Source organism: Dromiciops gliroides, chromosome 5 (genome assembly GCF_019393635.1).
Source record: "Dromiciops gliroides isolate mDroGli1 chromosome 5, mDroGli1.pri, whole genome shotgun sequence".
Lineage (NCBI taxonomy): Eukaryota > Metazoa > Chordata > Mammalia > Microbiotheria > Microbiotheriidae > Dromiciops > Dromiciops gliroides.
In genome coordinates this window covers 296,493,438-296,514,335 of record NC_057865.1, presented here as the reverse complement: position 1 = coordinate 296,514,335, position 20,898 = coordinate 296,493,438, and the positions used below count along the sequence as shown (strand labels likewise).

Here is a 20,898-nt window from a genome sequence, read left to right as displayed (position 1 = left end):
TTCTGTCCTGGGTCCCCTTCTCCCTCTAGACTCCTCCACTGGGTGACTTCATGACAATGTCTGCTGACCTCCAGGTGCAATTGGGTGTCCATTAGAACAGGACCAAAACGAAGCTCTTCTCCCCGCCCATTTCCCCACTGCAGAAGGCATCCCCCTTCTTCCCAGTCCCTCAGGATCACACTCAGCACCATCCTGGGCCCCTCATAATCTCTTACCCCCCCTCTTAGCTGCTGCCAAAGCCTGTCAACTTCCTCTAGGCTGCCTCTTGTCCATCTCCTCTGACCCTGCCACCACCCTGGTCTGGGCCTCATCACCTTGACTACCGCAGGAGCTGCTGGGGGAGGGGGTCCCCTCCACCCTCCATTCAGTCACCAGTCATCTTCCTAAAGCGCAGGTTTGATGACATCAGCCCCTACTCAACCAACCCCAGGAGCTCTCTGTCACCTCTAGGATCCAGTGCCAGCTGCTGTTTGGCATTCAAGGCCCTTCCTAACCCAGCCCCTCTGCCATCCCTGGTCTTAAGACCTTCCTCACTGACACATTCTCTTTGATCCAGTGACAGTGGTCTCCTCTTCTGAGGGGCCTCTCAGCTCTGGGTGGGCATTTTCTCTGGTCATCCTCCATGCCTGGCTCCCTCCTAGCTCTATGCCTTCCCTCTGTTAATCATCTCCTGTTGATGCCATATGTAGTTAATTTGTGTGTTGTTTCTGGCCCCCCCCCCCAGTAGACTGTAAGCTCGGAGAGCAGGACTGGCTTTTGCTTTTCTTTGTAACACCCTGGCTGAGCCGGGTGTTTGGCACATAGAAGGCACATAAGTGCTTGCTGACTGCCTTGAATTCTTCCCCATCTCTACCCAGCTTTCCTTAGCTTCTCTTGTGGTGCTCCCAGCTGGACGCTGGCACCTCTGAAATCCAGAGTCTTCCCTACCTACCATCACAGGGAAGCTAGGCTGTGCAGTGGATAGATCCCTGGGCCTGGAGTCACGAAGACCCAAGTTCAAATCCAGCCTCAGACATGGACTAGTCATGTGACTGGGCAAGTCGCTTTCCCCGCCTGCCTCAGTTTCCTCAACTGTAAAATGGGGGTAACAACAGCGTCTGCCTCGCAGGGGTGTTGTGAGGGTCAAATTCAGTCTCTGTCAGGTGCCTGACAAAGTGCCTGGCCAAGCAGGTGCTTCACAAATGCCTATTCCCTGTTTCCTGAGCTTGGGAGAGAAAAGCCCTTCTCTTCCAGGTGTACCCTGCTTGGCCGGCCCATTGGAGCCACCCACTCCCGTGTGGGCTCCCTCCTACCTGAAGATGGCTTTGTTGAGGTACTCGGCATGAGTGCGGTGAATCTCCTCTAGGTTGCTCACAGCCGACAGCTTGTTCCCAAACTCACGCCACGTGACATGCAGGATCTGGTTGGCAATGTAGCCCTGGATCACCTTCACAAAATGCTGCATCTCGTGCTTAAAGAGCTGCAGCTGACGGAACTGCACCGAGCCAGAGGCGTGATTCACTAATGCTGGAACAAACAGACCAGAGCAGACTTAATGCCCTAGAACATGTAACTGAATGTGGGCACCAGGAAAAATGTGGCAAGAGCAAAAGGTTATACAGACCTCTTTTATATACCTTTATACCTGGGGGCCTGTAAAAATCTCTGGCAAAAAGGGGTCATGAGTGGAAAAAATTTAAGCAGTCCTCCCCTAGAATACATGTGGCTCCCTTTTGTCTCTGCATCCTCAGCTGCCAGCACACTGCCCAGCACACAGTAGGCTCTCAAACAAGCTGATCAGACCAAAGTCCCAGGGGCCCCTCACCTGTGCGCTTCAGGTGGAAGCACACGTCCTTCAGCGTCCACATCATGTGCTTCAGCTGTAGCAGGAAGGAAAAGATCTTGTTGTATTTGTTCAGGCAGCTTTCTGTGATGACGATGTTGAGGGGCCAGTCAACCTGAGAGAGAGAGACTGATTGACGCGGAGATCTGTGGGTGGGTGCTGCACAGCGTCCAGAGCAGGCAAGTGGTGGCCCCTGGGCTGGACGGGGACGATAAGGGAGCTCATTCCCCAGACCTGATGGAATCACAAGTGAGTCCTACCAAATGCTTTAAGAACGACGAATTCCAATACTAAAGGAGTCCTGCTAAATCTCTTCTCTAACACCAATACAGTCCTGATACCTAAAGCAGAGCAAGTTAAAGAAAATACACAACCATCTCCCTCATAAATATTGATGAACAGTTTCAAACACCAGCAAGGAGACTAGAAAGCTACACTGCAAGTACCCTACGCTGTAACAAGACTGGATTCATATTAGGAATTCAATAACAGAACCAACAAAAATATTATTTCAATAGAGGCGGAAAATCCCCATTTTTGTTACAAACACGAAAAAGCATCAGAATAAAGAGAGCTTTCCTTAAAATGATGGTAAGAATCTAAAAGTGTCACAGAGGTATCTGTAAAGCGGATAAGCTAGACGCCTTCCCCATAAGACGAGGGGTGAAGCAAGTGTGCCTATTATCACCACTATTGTTCAAGATCATACTAGAAATGCGAGCTATAGCAGTAAGACAAGAAAAAGAAATCGAAGGAAAAGCTGCAGGCAACAAGGAAACCAAACTATCACTTTTTTACAGATGACACAATGGTCGACTTAGAGAATTGACTAAAAAGCTAGTCAAAATAACTACTTCAGCAAAGTTGCAAATATAAAATAAACCCACACAAATCACCGGCTTTTCTATATATCCCCAACAAAACCCAGTAGGAAGAGATGGAGAAATTCCATTTAAAATAACTGCAAACAGGGGGGCAGCTAGGTGGTGCAGTGGATAAAGCACCGGCCCTGGATTCAGGAGTTCCTGAGTTCAAATCCAGCCTCAGACACTTGACACTTACTAGCTGTGTGACCCTGGGCAAGTCACTTAACCCCCATTGCCCTGCAAAAAATAAATAAATAAATTTGAAAAAAAAAAATAAATAACTGCAAACAGTAGAAAATATGTAGTAGTCTGCCTGCCCAGGAACTATAGGAACACAATTACAAAACATTCTTCACACATCTAAGTGAGTATACAAATATGAGTTGCTCATAGATAGGCTGAGCCAATATAAAAAAATGACAATACTGCCTAAATTAATTTACTTAATTCAGTGTCATACAGATCAAAATACTAAATTATAGAGCAAGAAAAATAACAAAATTGTCTGGAAAAACACAAAGTCAAGAATATGAAGGAAATCAATGAAAATTAAAAGAAACTGGAAGGTTTCCAACCATAACACAAAGCTGTAATTGTCCTGGGTAAGAAGCAGGTTGTTCAGTAGAACAGGATGATGGGTACAACAAGCAGAAGAAAAACGATCACAGCAGCCTCTTGTTTCACCAGCCCAGGGATCCTAGCATGGGCAAGAGCTCACTCTACAAAAACCCATGGGGGAAACCTGCAAAAGGGGTCTGGCAGAAACCGGGCACAGTCTGGCAGGAAGATGAGCCGGTGCTGGGGATGAGGAAGGCCCAGATCCAAGGCAGCTGCAAAGCATCCAGGATCTGGTCCAGAAGCTCCAAGGAGGCCTCACTGTGCCCAGGAGGAAGCTCTCCTCCCCTGCAAAGTGGCCACACAATGCAACACACCCCGTGTCCGTGACAGCCCAGGGGACAGGCAGCACTGCCTCCTACCTCCAGTCCCCCAGTGCCCAATCCTACACCAGGGTACTGCTCCACTGTACCCAGGTCCCTCCCTTCGCTGAGTCCTCCAACCCTGGTCCCATTTATTCCCAGAGTGCGAGGCTGCTCAGCTCCTTACCCTATCTGTCCAGACTGGGAGCTCCCTGGGGGCAGGACCTAATTCACCCCCAAGCCCCCAGCTGTTAAGCACAGGGATGGGCACACAGAGTATCCATAAATACATTTTGTCAGCAGCTCATGGAGATGACTGGAGCAGGGAGGAGGAGGTATGAGTGTGAGAACAAGAGAACACAACCACAGTTTAGAAAAGGGGAGACACGCTGCCCACCTACCCGCCAGGAAAGCGGGTGCAGTGCCACCAGCCACATACCTTGTAGCGCAGCTCAAGGCAGCTCAGGGCGTCAGGGGCATTAGCGGTGAACACGTCCGGCAGGTACTTGAGAGCAAAGGAAAGGTTGGCAGCGAGCTGCGTGTCCCCATGCAGGCTGTACTGCAGCGCTTTGGTGAGGAAAGAGTTGAGGACCAGAGGGTTCAGGAGCTCCCCGGGAGTCTGCCCAGAGCCCAGCTGAAGGAGACAAGCCAAGACGAGGCATTGGCAGGCGCTGGCCACAAGGGGGTGGCTGCCTGTGCCCACCAGCAGGGAGGATTGTGGTCCCCATTAACAGATGGGCAGACAGAGGTCCAGGGAGGTCACTTCCTGACACAGCCAGCCCCTTAAAGACAGCCCAGAACAACAGTGCCCCCCCCCCCGCCCCGGCAGCAGGACCAGAGACCCACCCACTTCACGCCAGCGGCCACTGAGCACAGTCCTAGAGGCAAGACTCCCTGCGCCCCAAACTCCCCCAGGTCTGGGGGCTGAGCACTGCAAGTCCTACTGCCCCGTGACAGAGGGGGAAGCAGGCCCAGAGAGGGTCAGTGATTCACCTTCAGTCCCACAGTCAGGCCTGGTCCCTTATCTAAACCCACCCATCTCCCCTAGGGCCCCAGGCATTTACAAAGTGTGGGTGCCAGGTGGGCCCAGGGGGAGGCCAGCTCCTAGACCCCCACAGCAGGCTCCAAAGGGCCTGCCCAGGGTCCCCCGCCCCCTCCCACCTGGGCTCCCCCTAGGGCCTGTGTGACGCTTGGCCCAGCCTAGAGTGTAGTGTGCAGCCCCGCCTGGTACCTTCTCGAAGAGCAGGTCACTGAGAGACTGAGCAAACTCCCCATCTTCCATGAGTAAGAAGTGCCGCAAGGCCTCGAAGTGCTTTTCTAGGCTGAGCTCCACAAAGTAGTAATCGACAACTGCCTTGTTCACAAGAGACACACTGCGGGGAGAAGGACGCTACCTGTCAAGGCCAAGGCCCAGCCCTTAGACACAAGGGGCCGCTTGGGCCGAGACAGTGAGCAAACAGCCTCTCTCCATCTACCAACCCCTCAGAAGCACCATCAGCCTCTGCTCCAGGGACGGGGAGCTCCCTTCCAAGGCGGTTCATTCTCCCAGCTCAGGAAGCTCAGGAAGCTCTAACCCGTCCCAGAGCAGCCCCCAGACAGCAGGGCTGACCCCCAGCCCCCCAGTCCCCAGACACGCACTGAGACACCAGCAGGGCTGTGATGGAGTACTTCATGAGCACAGGCAGGGTCAGGAGCTCGCTCAGCTCTAACCCGTCCCAGAGCAGCCCCCAGACAGCAGGGCTGACCCCCAGCCCCCCAGTCCCCAGACACGCACTGAGACACCAGCGGGGCCGTGATGGAGTGCTTCATGAGCACGGGCAGGGTCAGGAGCTCGCTCAGCTGAACCGAGGTCTCATCAGTTGCCAGTGGCCCTCGGGGATCCATGGGGAAGGAGAAGGGCCTGGGAACGATGTGGCGCATGAGGTGGGACACCGGAGGCTCGGCTGCAGGACAGTGAAGCCAGAGACGTCAGCTCTGTCTGCAGCCCATGGCCACCCTGCCTGGGTACAGATGCTCCAAGGCCCTGCCCGGCAGCCCCAAACCCAGCCTCCAGCCCAGGAGGCAGCTGGTCACTCACACATCAGGCTGTAGCTGTCTTGGTATTTCTCCAGGCAGTACTGGTCAGACAAGGCTTTCAAGTAGGCCTCTTCCTGGGTGCGGTCTTTGGCCCTATCCTTTGCCTCCTCGGGTCTGGGGGAGGCTGTGTGGGCCGCGGATGGGGTTTCTACTTCTGTCTTCTAGAACAAAATCAAAGCAGAAAACCACTTCTGGGGCTGGCACTGCTGGGCCACTCCCCTTGGGGACACAACAGCTGACCTGTGTGCACCCCAGGGGGGCCCAGACCCCGGCTGCCAGAGCACAGTGGCCTTCTAGGAAGTACAAAATACTGCCAGAAATGAGCCCAAAGCCAAGATCATATGGGAGCCTGGGGGGGTTTGGGGAGGAGGACCCAGCCAGGGGCAGGTAAAGGGTCTCTGAGGGCCTAGCCCAGGGCATTCAGGGGACCTGAGGAGTGGGGGTGGGGCAGAGCCAAAGCCCCCAGCTAGCTGCTGGTCGAGCTTGAGGTGCCTTTTCCTTACCTGCGAGACAGGAGGCTGGTTTGGGGAGAGGTCTTCACTCTCATCGCTCGTCCCGACCGAACCTGGGAGAGCCACACGAGGACAGCACACTCAGAACATCCTTCCCCACCCTAGGTCCAGCAGCTTCAGACTTGGCTCCAGCACCAACCAGCCTTTCCTGTGAGCCTGGGGCAGGCACTGGGCTCTGCTGGACCTCAGTTCCCTCACCCTTGCCCTCTGACTCTCTAGGACCACGATGACGCCAGTGCCCCGCCGATCCTAAAATGGGCCCTGGCTGGCCTGCCAGTGTGCACTGGGCATGTGCAAGGGGTACTTTGCCAGCGGGCAGCCCCGAGAGGAGAGAGAAGGTCCCCAGAACTGCTGCTGGGTTTCAAGATGGCCTGAAATGCTCAGTTGCCTCATCTGTAAAATGGGAAACTGGCTTCCCCCCTACCAGTTTGGCCAGGCCAGTCCTTCACAAGCAAGAGAGGGGCCCAGGTGGGGGCAGTCACCCCCAGTAGGAGGAGACGCATAAGCCACAGCTTCCTAAATAGTCATGTCTGACACATCCCTATGGGAGCTTCCCAAGTTCAGCAAGCGGAGAGGATGCTGGATACCTACCGGCGGCCGGCCTCTCCCCCAGTTTGTCTCTCTCCTCTGGGACAGGCTCCTGGCCTGGCTCTTCTCTGTCGGCAGAGGAAAGGGGCTGGGGCAGTGCATCCCCCCCTGGAGGCCGCCCTGGACCTGGGCAGCCCAGCTCCCTGTTGTACAAAAACCACTGCATGGTGGAGGTGGCCGCCGTGGGGGTTGGGTGCCTGGACAGGGGCTTGGGGGGAGGGGGAAGTTCACTCTGGCCCAGCTGGAGGCTGGACTGCGAGGCGTGGCCAAAGGCGCTGCACCGTGGCCAGGGGGCGTCAGTCTCCACGCTGAGGTCACCTAGCTTCATGTGGGACTGTGAGGCGTGGCCGTGTATGTTCCAGCGGGGGCGAGAAGAGGCCACCTCCGACATGTAGGCCCCAAGAGGGATGCGGCTGTCTGACACGTGACCGTGGACGCTTCCTCGGGGTGGGGCCAGCTCCACATCTGAAGCATAGTCCCCCATCTTGATGTGGGAGGCTGAGATGTGACCATGGACATTCCACCGGGCCCGGCTCCTTGCAGGGCTGGGAGGTGGCTGCAGGGTCTCGGGCTCAGAGACGGACTCTCCTAGCTGGATGCTGGAGTCTGAGGCGTGGCCGTGGAGGCTCCAGCGGGGCCGGGGGCACGTGTCCCTGGGTACTGGGGGCTCTCGGGAGGGGGAGGGAATGGGGGCCCGGAGGATGGTGGTGAAGTCATATGTCTGCTGCTGCTGCTGGCCTCCTCCTTGCTCCACAGCGGGGGCCAGGTCCAGAGAGATAGTCTGCAGCGCGGCTTCCAACGAGGCTGTGGAGCCTGGAGCAGCAGGCAGCTCCTCGGGGAGAGGCCTGGGCAGGAAGTCCCTTGGGTCCAGGCTGGCCCCATCCGCCTGCCCCGGCTTCTCCTCAGTCCTTGGTGCCAGGGTGTGGCCATCTGTGCCAGCCTCCTCAGGCTCCATCCGCTCTGATGTCCAGGGACCTGCTGAGGGCAGCGGCCCCTGTGCAGCCTCCGAAGCCCCTTGGGAATCCCCCAGCTCACCACTGTCATCTGAGGACTGTCTTGCCTGCAATGGAAACACAGAACCGACCCACCTCAGGAGCCAGATGTGAAGGCAAGGAGGGGGAGCCTGGGGGGGGTCTGGGATGAAACTAGGAAAGCCTCCAGACATGGATGAAATAGAGGCTGATGCCTGGGCAAAAGGGCAGCTCATGCTTAGACCTACAAACGCCAGGCCCGGGGGTCCCAAGCCCTCTTCACCCCAGCAGACAATGTTCATGAGTGGTTGTGCCCAACCAGAGCCCCCAGTGTATGAGCCTTCCTATTCCCACTCTGCCCACGGCTTGGCCTGATTTCAAAGCCCTTCTGGCTCGAAGAACTGATTGTCATCACTGGGTCTGTCCTTCAAGGCCGCAGGGTCACTTCCCACCTCGACGGCGTATCTTGAACAGTAAAGGGATGCAAAGCCTGGGGCTGGTCCGGATGTGTGTGCCGGACACCACAGACAGCAGAGTCAAGAGGCACCTGAGGCCGAGGCCTGGGCCAGCAATGCCCACACTCTGCTGGCCCGCACACAGGGGACGAGCAGAGCATCTGGAGATGCTGCTGAGGGGAGGGCTGGCAGTACCGAGCTCCGGGGGGCTGCCGTGCAGGAGCCTCTGATCTAAGACCCCATTGCAGGGAGGCAGGGCAGCTCCCCATCCTGAAAGACCAAGGCAGCTACAGGTGACCAGGCCAGCCCCCTGAGCACGAAGCTGGTGTCTCACCTGGACCCTGGGCTCCCCTCCTGAGGCCCCCGCTCGTCCGGGGGGGTGGACACTGGGAAGGATGTCAAGCTTCTCCCTGTACTTTCCTTCTGAGACATCTTGAAGCATCTCCTGAAATTCAAAATAGAGGCCGCCAGTGACAGGGTCTAGCACGAGTCGTCCCCAAATGCTCATGGCTTTATTCCACATTTATGGCATTCCCGCTGAGGCATGTGCCCGCCGTTTACTTATCCTTGCAGCTCCCTGAGGGCAGGGGCCATGTCCTTTCTGTCTGCGTCCCCAGGGTCTGGCATACAGCCAAGAAGAGCTGCTGATTAACTGGCCTGCACACCTGACGGGTCTGAGGCACACAGAATAGAATGGACACTCAACCTGGGCAAGGCCAGTTTTTCATCCTTGTGTTCCCTGCACCTAATTTAGTGCCCGGCACGCTGCAGCTTAATAAATGCCTGTGGGTTAATTGATTTCCCCATTTTGCAGATGTGGAGAGTGAGGCTGAGAGCTCACACGTGCCAGGGGGCACCTGGCAGGCACTGACCCTCATCTGGCCACTACATCTGGCTATCTCCACGTGCCCCCCGCAGACACTACCTGGATGCGTTTCTGGTCTTCTAAGAGAAAGTTCAGACGGGCCGTTTCCAGCTTGTGCCTCTGTATCTTCCAGAGAGCCCTCTGCTCACGGCGAGCGGCCTCCTCTGACAACTTGCTGTAATGGTCAATTAGGTCCTGCCTGCAGGGACAAAGGCCGGCTCGGCGTGAGGCACCCCGCAAGAGAAGGGAGCAGGAGCACTGGTGGCTGCGCGAGAGGAGGGGCCCTTCCTAGGTGAAGACCAGAGGGCAGACCAGGAGAGCAGTGACCACTTTAGAAGCACCAAAAAAACCGCAGACTCCTCCAGAATTAGCTCTGAAAACAGTCTGAAGCTTGGGACAATGCTTTCCCTCTTACTTCCCACTTACTAGCTGTGTGACCCTGAGCAAGTCATTTAACCCCAATTGCCTTAAACATCTGGGGCCATCTCCAGTAGCCCTTATGTATATCTTGTCACCGGATTCAGATGGTTTTGGAGGAGAGTGAAATTGGTGACCTTACAAAGCTCTGCCTCACTTAAATCCAATTCGCTACAAGTCATGACATCATTCCAACGTCATAGTCTTCTTTGAGAACAAAGGACAAACGAACAACACAGTGGAAGAGAAGATCAACACAATCATGAGCAAAGGCTCAAAGAAAATGCAGATTGGACATAAGCCCAAAAAGAATTCATGGATGAGCTAAAGAAAGCAAAAAATGATTCAGAAACCAAATACAAATGATAGAGGAAAAAGTGGGAAAAGAGAGTAATGCAAGAAAATTATGAAAGGAGAATTAATAGCTTGATAAAAGAGGCACAAAAAACTACTGAAAAAAATAACACCTTAAAAACTAAAATTGGTAAAATGGTAAAAGAGGCACAAAAATTCACTGAAGAAGAGACTCCCTTAAAAAGCAGAATAGGCCAAATGGAAAGAGGTAAAAAAATCTCATTGAAGAAAATAATTCCTTAAAAATGAGAACTGGGAAAATGGAAGCTAGTGACTCTATGAGACAATAAGAAACAATAAAACAAAGTCAAAAGGAGAAAAAATTAGGGGAAAAAAAAGTGAAATATCTTATTGGAAAAACAACTGACCTAGAAAATAGATTGAGGAATGATCATTTAAGAATTACTGGACTAGGGGGCAGCTAGGTGGCGCAGTGGATAAAGCGCCGGCCCTGGATTCAGGAGGACCTGAGTTCAAATCCGGCCTCAGACACTTGACACTTACTAGCTGTGTGACCCTGGGCAAGTTACTTAACCCCCATTGCCCCACAAAAAAAAAAAAAAAAAAAGAATTGCTGGACTAGGGGTAGCTAGGTGGCGCAGTGGATAAAGCACTGGCCCCTGGGTTCAGGAGGACCTGAGTTCAAATCTTGCCTCAGACACTTGACACTTACTAGTTGTGTGACCGTGGGCAAGTCACTTAACCCTCATTGCCCGGCAAAAATAAAACAAAAAAGAATTACTGGACTACCTGAAAGCCATGATTAAAAAAAAAAAAAGAGCCTAGACATATTTCAAGACATTATAAAGGAAAAGAGCCCCAATACCCTAGAACTAAAGGGTATGATAGAAAGTGAAAGAATCCACTGGTCAACTCCTGAAAGATACAAAAAAAAAAAAATTAAAACTCCTAGGAAAGATTATAGCCCAATTTCAGAATTCTCAAGACAAAGAAAAACTACTTTAAGCAGCTGGAAAGAAACCATATAAATATCATGGAGCCACAGTCAGAATCACACAAGATTTAGCAGCTTCCATGTTAAAGGAGCAGGATTTTGGAATATGATATTCTGGAAGGCAAAGAAGCTGGGATTCCAACCACGAATAACCTATCTATCAAAACTGAGTATAATACTACAGGGGAATAAATGGAAATTTAATGAAATAAGAGGATTTCCAGGCATTCTCAACTAAAAACCAAACCAAACCAGAGCTGAATAGAAAATTTAACATTCGAACAAAATACTCAACAGAAGCTTAAAAAGGTAAATAGGAAAAGAGAAATCCTAAGGGACTTCATAGAGTTAAACTGTTTACATTTCTATGTGGGAAGATAAGAGATGGAACTCCCAAGAACTTCATCATTATTAGGTCAGTTAGAAAAACTCTACATAGAGGGCATGGGCGTGGCCTGATTATTTTAGGATGATCTCAAAAAAAAAGGGGGTGAGAAAGAGGGATGGACTGGGAAAAGGGGAAAATTATCTCACATAAAAGAGGTAGACAAGGAAGAGCTTTTACAGGGCAAAAAGGAGAGGGTTGGTGGGCAATGCTTGAACCTCATTCTCATCAGAATTGGTTCAAAGAGTGAATACATACACAAACACACACACAGAGTCAGGTATAGAAAATATCTTACCCAACGGGCAAGCAGGAAGAGAAGGAAATAAAAGAAAAGGGGGTAGGGGAGGATAAAAGGGAGGGTGGACGGTAAAGGAAGGCAATGGTCAGAAGCAAGACAAACTTGACAGGGTAAAAAAGGAGAGAGAAGGATAAACAGACAAAAATAAAACAGAGGGAAATACACAGTTAGAAATCATGATGGTGAATGGGAATGAGATGAACTCACCCATAAAATGGGAGCAGACAGCCGAGTAGAGTAGATACCAGAATCCAACAATATGTTGTTTACAAGAAACACACTTGAAACAGACACACACACACAGAGTTAAAAATAAAAGGCTGGAGCAGAATCTATTACGCTTCAGCTGAAGTAAAAAAAGCAGGTGCAGCAATCATGATCTCAAACAAAGTCAAAGCAAAAATGGGCCTAATTTTAAAAGATAATCAGGAAAACTACATTTTACTAAAAAGTATCATAGACAATGAAGTGATATCAATACCAAACATAAATGCACCAAATGGTATACATAGCACCCGCAATCTTTTTTTTTTTTTTTTTTAGGGAGGTAATTGGGGTTAAGTGACTTGCCCAGGGTCACACAGCTAGTAAGTGTTAAGTGTCTGAGGCTGGATTTGAACTCAGGTACTCCTGACTCCAGGGCCAGTGCTCTATCCACTGCGCCACCTAGCTGCCCCAGCACCCGCAATCTTAAGGAAAATTAAAAGGATTACAAGAGGAAATAGTAAAACTATACTAGTAGGAGACTTCGATTGATTTTTCTCACTGTTACTGTTCAGTAATTTTCAGTTGTGTCTGAGTCTTTGTGACCCTATTTGGGGTTTTCTTAGCAAAGATACTGGAGTGGTTTGCCAATTCCTTCTCCAGTTCATTGTACAAATGAGAAAGTGAGGCAAACAGGGTTAAGTGACTCGGCCAGGATCACACAGTTAATAAGTGTCTGAGGCTGGATTTGAACTCAGGTCTTCCCGATTCCAGGCCTGGTACTCTATTCCCTGTCCCACCTAGCTACCTTATCTCTCTCAGAACTAGATAAATCTAATCATACAATAAATAAGTTAAAGAGATGAACAAAATTTTAGAAAAGTTAGATATGATAGACCTCTAGAGAAAAATCCATGGGAATAGGAAGGTATACCTTTTTCTCAGTTGTACATAGCACCTTCACATAGCTTGACCATAAGGGCATAAAAACCTCACAAATACAGAAAAACAGAAATATTAAATGCACCATTTTTAGATCATAAGGCAATAAAAATTACACTCAATAAAGGGCCTTGGAAGCAGATGAAAAATTCATGGGAAACCAAATAATCTAATCCGAAAGAGTGGGTAAAAGAACAAACAGTAGAAACAATCCATAATTTCATTAAAAGTAATGACAAGAATGAGACAACATGGGGCAGCTAGGTGGCGCAGTGGATAGAACACCGGTCCTCGAGTCAGGAGTACCTGAGTTCAAATCCGGCCTCAGACACTTGTCACTTACTAGCTGTGTGACCCTGGGCAAGTCACTTAACCCCAATTGCCTCACTAAAAAAAACCAACAACAACAAAACCAAAAGAATGAGACAACATACCAAAATGTGTCGGATGCAGCCAAAGCAGTATTTAGGAGACAAATTTACATCTCTAAAAGTTTACATCAATAAAAGGGAGAAAGAGCAGATCAATGAATTGAGCATGCAACTAAAAAACAAACAAAAAAACTAGAGAAAGAACAAATGAAACTAAACACCCAAACAGATATCCCGAAAATCAAAGGAGAGATGAATAAAACTAGAAAGTAAAAAAAACAACATTGATCTAATAAAGTTAGGAGCTGTTTTCATGAAAAAACACAATAAAAACAGATAAACCATTGGTTAATTTGAAGTCAATAAAGAAAGAAGAAAACCAAATCACCAGTATCAAAAATGAAAAGGGCAGATGCACTACCAATGAAGATGAAATTAAAGTAATTCTTAGAACCTATCTTGCCTAATTATATGCCAACAAAACTGACAATCTAAGTGAAATGGATGAACATTAACAAAAATATAGATTGCTGAGATTAACAGAATAGGAAATAGAATACTTAAATAATCCCATGTTGGAAAAAGAAATTGAACAAGCCATAAACGAGCTCTCTAAGGAAAAATCCTCAAGAACAGATGGATTTATAAGTGAAGACTACCCAACATTTAAAGAACAATTAATTCCAATACTATATAAACTATTTGAAAAAAACAGCTAAAGGAGGAGTGCTACCAAATTCCTTTAGTGACACAAATATGGCTTTGAAACCTAAACCAGGGAGAGCAAAAACAAAGAAACAAACCTACAGGCCAATTTCCCTAATGAATATTGATGCAAAAAATGTTTGATAAAAATTCTAGCAAGACTACAGCAATATGTTATAAAGATCATACACTATGACTAGGTGGAGTTTATACCAGTAATGTAGGGTTGGTTCAATATTAGAGAAACTATCAGCATAATTGATCATGTCAATAACAAAAATAAAAGCAAAAATTATATAATTATCTCAACAGATGCAGAAAGAACTTGACAAAATACAACACCTATTCCTGTTAAAAAACACACTAGATTGTGGGGAAGCTAGGTGGCACAATGGATAGAGCACCAGCCCTGGAGTCAGGAGGACCTGAGTTCAAATCTGGCCTCAGATACTTAACAATTACTAGCTGTGTGACCCTGGGCAAGTCACTTAACTCCAATTACCTTACCAAAAAAAACAAAAAACAAAAAACAAAAAAAATCCACACTAGAAAGCATAGTAATAAATGGAGCTTTTCTTAAAATGAAAAATAGTATCTATCTAAAGCCAAAAGTAAACATTATCTATAATGAGGATAAATTTGAAACCTTCCTAATCGAAGGTGAAGCAAGGATGGCCACTGTCACCACTATTATATAATATTATTCTGGAAATGCTAGCTATGGCAATAAGACAAGAAAAAGAAACTGAATGAATAAGAATAGACAAAGAGGAAACAAAATTATCACTCTTTGCAGACGATATGATGGTACACTTAGAGAACCCTAGTGAATCAATTAAAAAAGCTGAAACAATTAACAACTTTAGCAAAGTTGCAGGATATAAAATAAACCCACATAAAAAAAATCAGCATTTCTATATATTACCAATAAAACCAAGCAGGAAGAGATACAAGAAATTCCATTTAGCGCTAAACTGCTATTAATTAGAGAAATGCAAATTAAAACAACTCTGAGGAACCTCCTTACACCTATGAGATTGGCTAATATGACAGAAAGGAAAATGACAAATATTGCAAAGGATGTGGGAAAATTGGAACACTAATTCACTGTTGGTTGAGCTGTGAACTGCTTCAACCATCCTGGAGAGCAATTTGAAACTATGCCCAAAGGGCTATAAAACCATATCTAGGAGCAGCTAGGTGGCGCAGTGGATAGAGCACCGGCCCTGGAATCAGGAGTACCTGAGTTCAAATCTGGCCTCAGACACTTAACACTTACTAGCTGTGTGACCTTGGGCAAGTCACTTAACCCCAATTGCCTCACTAAAAAAGAAAAAAGGAAAGAAAAACAAAACATATCTATCCTCTGACCCAGCTATACCACTACTTGATCTGTATCCCAAAGAGATTTTTTTTAAAAAAGGTGCAGGGGAAGAAGAACCTATTTGTACAAAAATATTTATAGCAGCTTGTTGTGGCGGCAAAGAACTGGAAATTGAGGGGATACCCATCAATTGGGGAATAGCTGAACAAGTGGTATATGATTATGATGGAATATTACTGTGCTATAAGAAATGACAAGTAGAATGATTTCAGAAAAACCTGGAAAGACTTACATGAAATGATGCAAAGTGAAGTGAACAGAACCAAGAGAACAATGTATACCATAAGAGCAATAATGTACAGTGAAGAACTGAATGATGTGAGATTTAAAATTGAATATACGAGCCTTAAACTCCCCCTTTAACTTTTCCCTTATATATCTCCCAGACCACTAAGAAAAAGAAGCCTCTGAGCTTTAATCAGTGAGGGATTAGCTTTTATTGTTTGGGAATTAATTAGACAACAAAAAGGCGATACCGATTAGGGAAATAGGAAAGTAGAAATATAAATGAATAATCTTAGATCTAAGCTTAGACTATATTCCATTATAAAACTCACCAAATCCCAAAACTGCCTGCCAGGCCGAGAACCAGACCTGACCATGAAACACGTGTGCCTCCATGGCTAAGCTGCCACCGCTAAGCTGAGAAGCCAGAGTGAGAGAGTGAACTTCTGTTCCACTCTCAGTTTTAAGGTGGCGTCCCGGAAGTGCTTCGTGCTTGGCCACGGCATGCTTGGCCAGCTCTCTGGGCAGCAGCAGGCACACCACCGTTCGTTGCGGTCTCCTCCCCAAAAGGGTGGTCCTTCAAAAGCCACTTCAGTAGCATGCGCTCAACTCTCAAATGATTCAGCTAAAACTTCCGTTTTTTTACCACAATGACTCAGCTATTCTCAGCAATAAAGTGATCTAAGACAACCCCAAAGGACTCATGGTGAACAATGCTATCTGCCTCTGGATAAAGAATTGATAATTGTCTGAATATAGACTGAAACATACTATTTTTCACACTTCCTTCCTTGTCCAAGTCTTCTTGCACAAAATGACTAATACAAAAATGTTTGACATGATTGCATATGTATCTGCTTTTTCTTTTTTTTTTAGTGAGGCAATTGGGGTTAAGTGACTTGCCCAGGGTCACACAGCTAGTAAGTGTTAAGTGTCTGAGGCCAGATTTGAACTCAGGTACTCCTGACTCCATGGCCAGTGCTCTATCCACCGCGCCACCTAGCTGCCCCTATCTGATTGCTTATTATCTCAAAGAGAGGTGAGGGACAGAATTTGAAATTCAAAACTTAAAAAAATCCAATGAATGTTAAAAAATTGTTTTTACATGTAATTGGGGAAAAATAAAATATTATTTTTCTAAAATTCCATTTGAAATAACTGTAGACAATATAAAATATTTGGGAGCCTACTTACCAAGATACATCCAAGAACAATATGAGCACAATTACAAAATACTTTTCGCACAAATAAAGACATCTAAAAAATGGAGAAATATTAATTGCTTGTGGGTAGGCTGAGCCAATATAATAAAAATGACAATTCTAGCTAAGTTAATTTACTTATTCAGTGCTATACCAATCAAGCTACCAAAGAGTCATTTACTAGAACTAGAAAAAAATAAAATTCATTTGGAAGAACAAAAAGTCAATGATAATCAAGGGGAAGGGGCAGCTAGGTGGCGCAGTGGATAGAGCACCGGCCTTGGAGTCAGGAGTACTTGAGTTCAAATCCAGCCTTAGACACTTACCACTTAATAGCTGTGTGACCCTGGGCAAGTCACTTAACCCCAATTGCCTCACTAAAAAAAAATAATAATAATAATAAAAATCAAGGGAAATGTGAAGGAAGGTAGCCTAGCAATACCTTATTTCATACAATATTACAAAATGATAATCATTAAAACGTGGTACTAAGAAATAGAATGGTGGATCAGGGGAGTAGATTAGGTATACCATACACAGTAGTAAATGATTACAGTAATCCAGGATTTGATCAACCCAAAGATTCAAATTTTGGGAGGAAGAACTCACCGTCTGACAAAAATTGCTGGAAAACTGTAAAACAGTTTGGCAGAAACTAGGTATAGACCAATATCTCACACCATAAACAAACATGCAGTCAAAATGGATAAATGAATTAGACATAAAGGGTGGTATCATAGGCAAATAAGGGGAGGATAGAAAAATGTACCTATTAGATCTATGGATAAGAGAAGCATTTATGACCAAGCAAGAGACAGAGAAGTAAAATGGATAATTTTGATTACACGAAATTAAAAAGGTTTTGTACAAACAGAACCAATGCAGTCAAAATTAGAAGGAAAGCAAGAAACAGGAAAAAAAAACTTACAGCAACTTCTCTGATAAAGACCTCACTTCTCAAACATATTGAGGGAACAGAACCAAATTTATAAAACTAAGAACCATTCCCTAACTGAGAAATGGTCAGAGGATATGAACAGTTTTCAGAAGAAATCAAGTCATATGAATAAATACTCTAAATCATTATTGATTAGACGTGCATATTAAAGCAACTCTGAAAAACCTAGAAAGATTTACATGAACTGATGCAAAGTGAAGTGAGCAGAACCAAGAGAACACTGTAACAGCAACACTGTATGATGATCAACCAGGAAGGACTTAGCTACTCTCAGTAATACAATGATCCAAGACAATGAGTCTGTTTCTTCTTTCACAACATGACTAATATAGAAATGTTTTACATGACTGCACATATATAACCTATATCCAATTGCTTACCATCTTAGGGAGAGGGGAGGCAAGGGAGGGAGAGAGAAAATTCAGAACTCAAAATTAATAAATAAATAAAAAATGAAAAACCTGGACTTAAATGAACTGATGCAAAGTGAGGTGAGCAGAACCAGGAAAACACTGTACACAGTGACAGCAATAGTGTACAATGATCCATTATGAAAGAGATGGCTACTCTGATCAAGATAATGATCCAAGACAGTTCCAAAGGCCCTACAATGAAAAAAGCTCTCCACTTCCAGAGAGAGAACTGATGATCTCTGAATGCAGAATGAAGCAGACTTTTTTCACTTTTTCTTATTTTTTCTTTTCTTTCTTTGCTTTTTATCCCAACATGGCTAAAATGGAAATGTTTTGCTTGACTTCACATGTATAATAGGTATCATACTGTTTGCCTTCTCAAAGGGTGGGAGATGGGCTAGAGGGAGGGAGAGAACTTAGAATTCAAACTCTTAAAAAGATTGTTTAAAAAAATGAAAAAACTTTAAAATGAAATAAAATAAAGACTGAAATGAAAACTTTGGGAAGGAGGAGTGGGGCCAGGCAGGACCAGGGAGGCTCTTTGATGACCTACCTTGCCCTGTGCTCCAATTCTTCCTCCAGAGCTTTCAGTCTCTTCTCTCTCTCACGTAGCTCACGAGCGTAGCTGAAGTCATCATCAATCTCCTCCTGTTTGGCTGCCAGGCGACGCTACAGCAACACACATTGGGACTGAGTGACCCAAGGTGGAGACCATGACTCACACCTCAAACACACTTGCCAAGACAGCAGACCCACCTCCTGATCCTTTAGAAACTGGTCTTTTAGTTTCTGGAACTGCTCTCGTTTCTTGGCATCCAAGGCCATCCTTTCAGACATGTGTCGATCTGTTTGGAAAAGGAATGATGCTCATGCTAGGTGTGATCAAATGATAGGATTTAGCAGATACTCAAAGGCCCACCTGGAGATGAATCTAGACTGATTGAATCAAGTGAGAGGGATTGACTGCTGATTAGCCTACTTCAGGTTACCTGGATTGTAATCACACCTGGCTAGCCCTTAAGAAGGTACTGTTCTCAGGGGCAGCTAGGTGGCGCAGTGGATAGAGCACCGGCCCTGCGGTCAGGAGTACCTGAGTTCAAATCTGGCCTCAGGCACTTAACACTTACTAGCTGTGTGACCCTGGGCAAGTCACTTAACCCCAATTGCCTCACTTAAAAAAAAAAAAAGAAGGTATTGTTCTCAGAAGCTAGACTGTGAACTCAACTTGAGAACACCTTCAGAACCAATGGATTTGGATGATGCCAACCAATCAGCTTGAAGCAGTGTGTGAGGCCCGCCTCTGTTCCAGACCTATAAAAAGCTTCCACAATCAGCTTGCTAGGGAGTTCCTGATTGAAGCAGGCTCCTGGAGGAGGGCTTGAGGAAGAACCCAACCAGGCTGGAACTCTAGGTTAGACAGGCTTTTTCTTAACTTTCTGAACTCCTTGTGAATATTTGTAAGCTTCAATAAATGTTTAATGCCCAAGGACTGGTGCTGAAGCTTTTCTAATTTAAGGCGGCCACAATTTAGATTTTAAACATCACATAGGGAAGACCCCCACACAACCTGGATCTTTCATAAAATCTGGGATCCTCCCTGGAGCACAAATGGTAAGGGTCTGGAGGGAAGCAGAGCCTACCATTCAAGGCCTTCAGTACCCGGGAGGCTGTGTCCCGGGCATGGACAATTAATTCTTGCTTGGCAATCTCCATCCGCAATTTCTGAAAGACAGGAAACCATGGAAGTGGGTGGTGCCTCGGAGGCCCTCAGGAAGCTTTCTCTGCCCTGCTTCCGGCTTGGTGCCCCCCCCCCCCATCCATCTGCTGCCATCTGCCACCTGCAGGGCCCAGCTCTCTGACACCCGGGGCCGCTTCTGCTTCCAAGACCAGCTTCCAATCCCCCTTCTCTCAGGGAGCCTTTGGTGCGGATGCCCTCACCAAGCGGGGCCCTGCCTGCCAATCCCCTGGCATCTCCGTGTTCCATCTGCACCCGTCCCCTCACCACTTACAAAGTTACTCTGTGTCCTTGTGCATGGTTGTGCAACCTCTGAGCCCCTCCAAGTCACACTCCCGGACAGTCTCTCCCTGGCCACACCAATGGTTCACAATATGGCTTTCTGGGTCCACCAATTTCTACTCTTTTAACTTTTCCCAAATGAGGAGCACTGTGACAATTCTCAACATCAGAAGTAAAGTGCTATGCAAATAACTGACTTGGATTTGGAAGACCTTACGGAATAATACTGGCCTGTACAGTGCCTTGTGCTCATCTCCTATCACGCCTACAGACCTGGGGAGAAATCTTGCCAGCAGTCCCATTTCGCAGACAGACAAAGTACCACAGCCACCGGCCCACAGCAGAGACCCCAAGAGGCCTTGAAGGGCCTGTGCCAGGCTGGTGCCAGACAGGGCCCCTGGGCCTGGGGCCTATAGGGCTGAGGCTCAGGAATGGACAAAGGAAGCCAAGGGGGCCCTTCTGAGCCCCAGAATCTTGCTGGCAGTAGGGCCCTAGGGCCCTCCAAGCTCCATGCCCCGTCTTCTACCCTGCCCCTCGCTCACCAGGCCCAGGCAGGAAGGCGCTGCCCTCCACCCTCCGACAGCAGAGGCATTTTCCACACAGACACGTCGGGGCCAGCTCTGCTGAACCACAGGTTGTCCTGCACAGCACCAAGTCTGAGACACCCCTCTCCCATCCCTGGGAGGCAGGCTGGGCAAGGCTTCTCAAACCCACTTTGCAGATGGGGAAACTGAGGCTCGGAGCAGTTAAGTGGCTGCCCCAGGATCACACAGCAGGTAAGTGAAGCCAGCACTCAAGCCCAGCACTGCATTCCCAACACTCAATGGCCTTGGAACCAAGGCTTCTCAAAGGGAAGGCCTCTCTCGCTGTGGGAGGGCCCAGCCCGCTGCTAGAGGAGAAGCTCAAGCCCATCTCCAACACACGCTGGAACCACCTGAGCCCGGACGTCAGCCAGCTCTCTCACCATTGGGCCCCTTGTACCCCGCAGACGAG

General features: G+C 47.6%; 1 protein-coding gene across 3 annotated transcripts in view; it reads right to left on the bottom strand.

Annotated features, from left to right (window-relative positions):
* Positions 1-20,898, bottom strand: part of TUBGCP6 (tubulin gamma complex associated protein 6) — a 36,336-nt gene that overhangs the window by 1,064 nt on the left and 14,374 nt on the right. For 2 of the 3 annotated variants that reach the window (XM_043965427.1, XM_043965428.1), the window contains 13 exons: positions 19,529-19,610; positions 18,645-18,733; positions 18,442-18,557; positions 9,133-9,271; positions 8,542-8,652; positions 6,785-7,841; positions 6,185-6,246; positions 5,683-5,842; positions 5,380-5,548; positions 4,837-4,978; positions 4,045-4,239; positions 1,805-1,937; positions 1,293-1,506 (listed from right to left, as the gene is read on the bottom strand). In XM_043965427.1, the coding sequence (XP_043821362.1) occupies positions 1,293-1,506; positions 1,805-1,937; positions 4,045-4,239; positions 4,837-4,978; positions 5,380-5,548; positions 5,683-5,842; positions 6,185-6,246; positions 6,785-7,841; positions 8,542-8,652; positions 9,133-9,271; positions 18,442-18,557; positions 18,645-18,733; positions 19,529-19,610 (2,669 nt within the window). The remainder of the gene's footprint in view (positions 1-1,292; positions 1,507-1,804; positions 1,938-4,044; positions 4,240-4,836; positions 4,979-5,379; positions 5,549-5,682; positions 5,843-6,184; positions 6,247-6,784; positions 7,842-8,541; positions 8,653-9,132; positions 9,272-18,441; positions 18,558-18,644; positions 18,734-19,528; positions 19,611-20,898) is intronic. The other variant, XM_043965430.1, reaches the window with a different exon arrangement.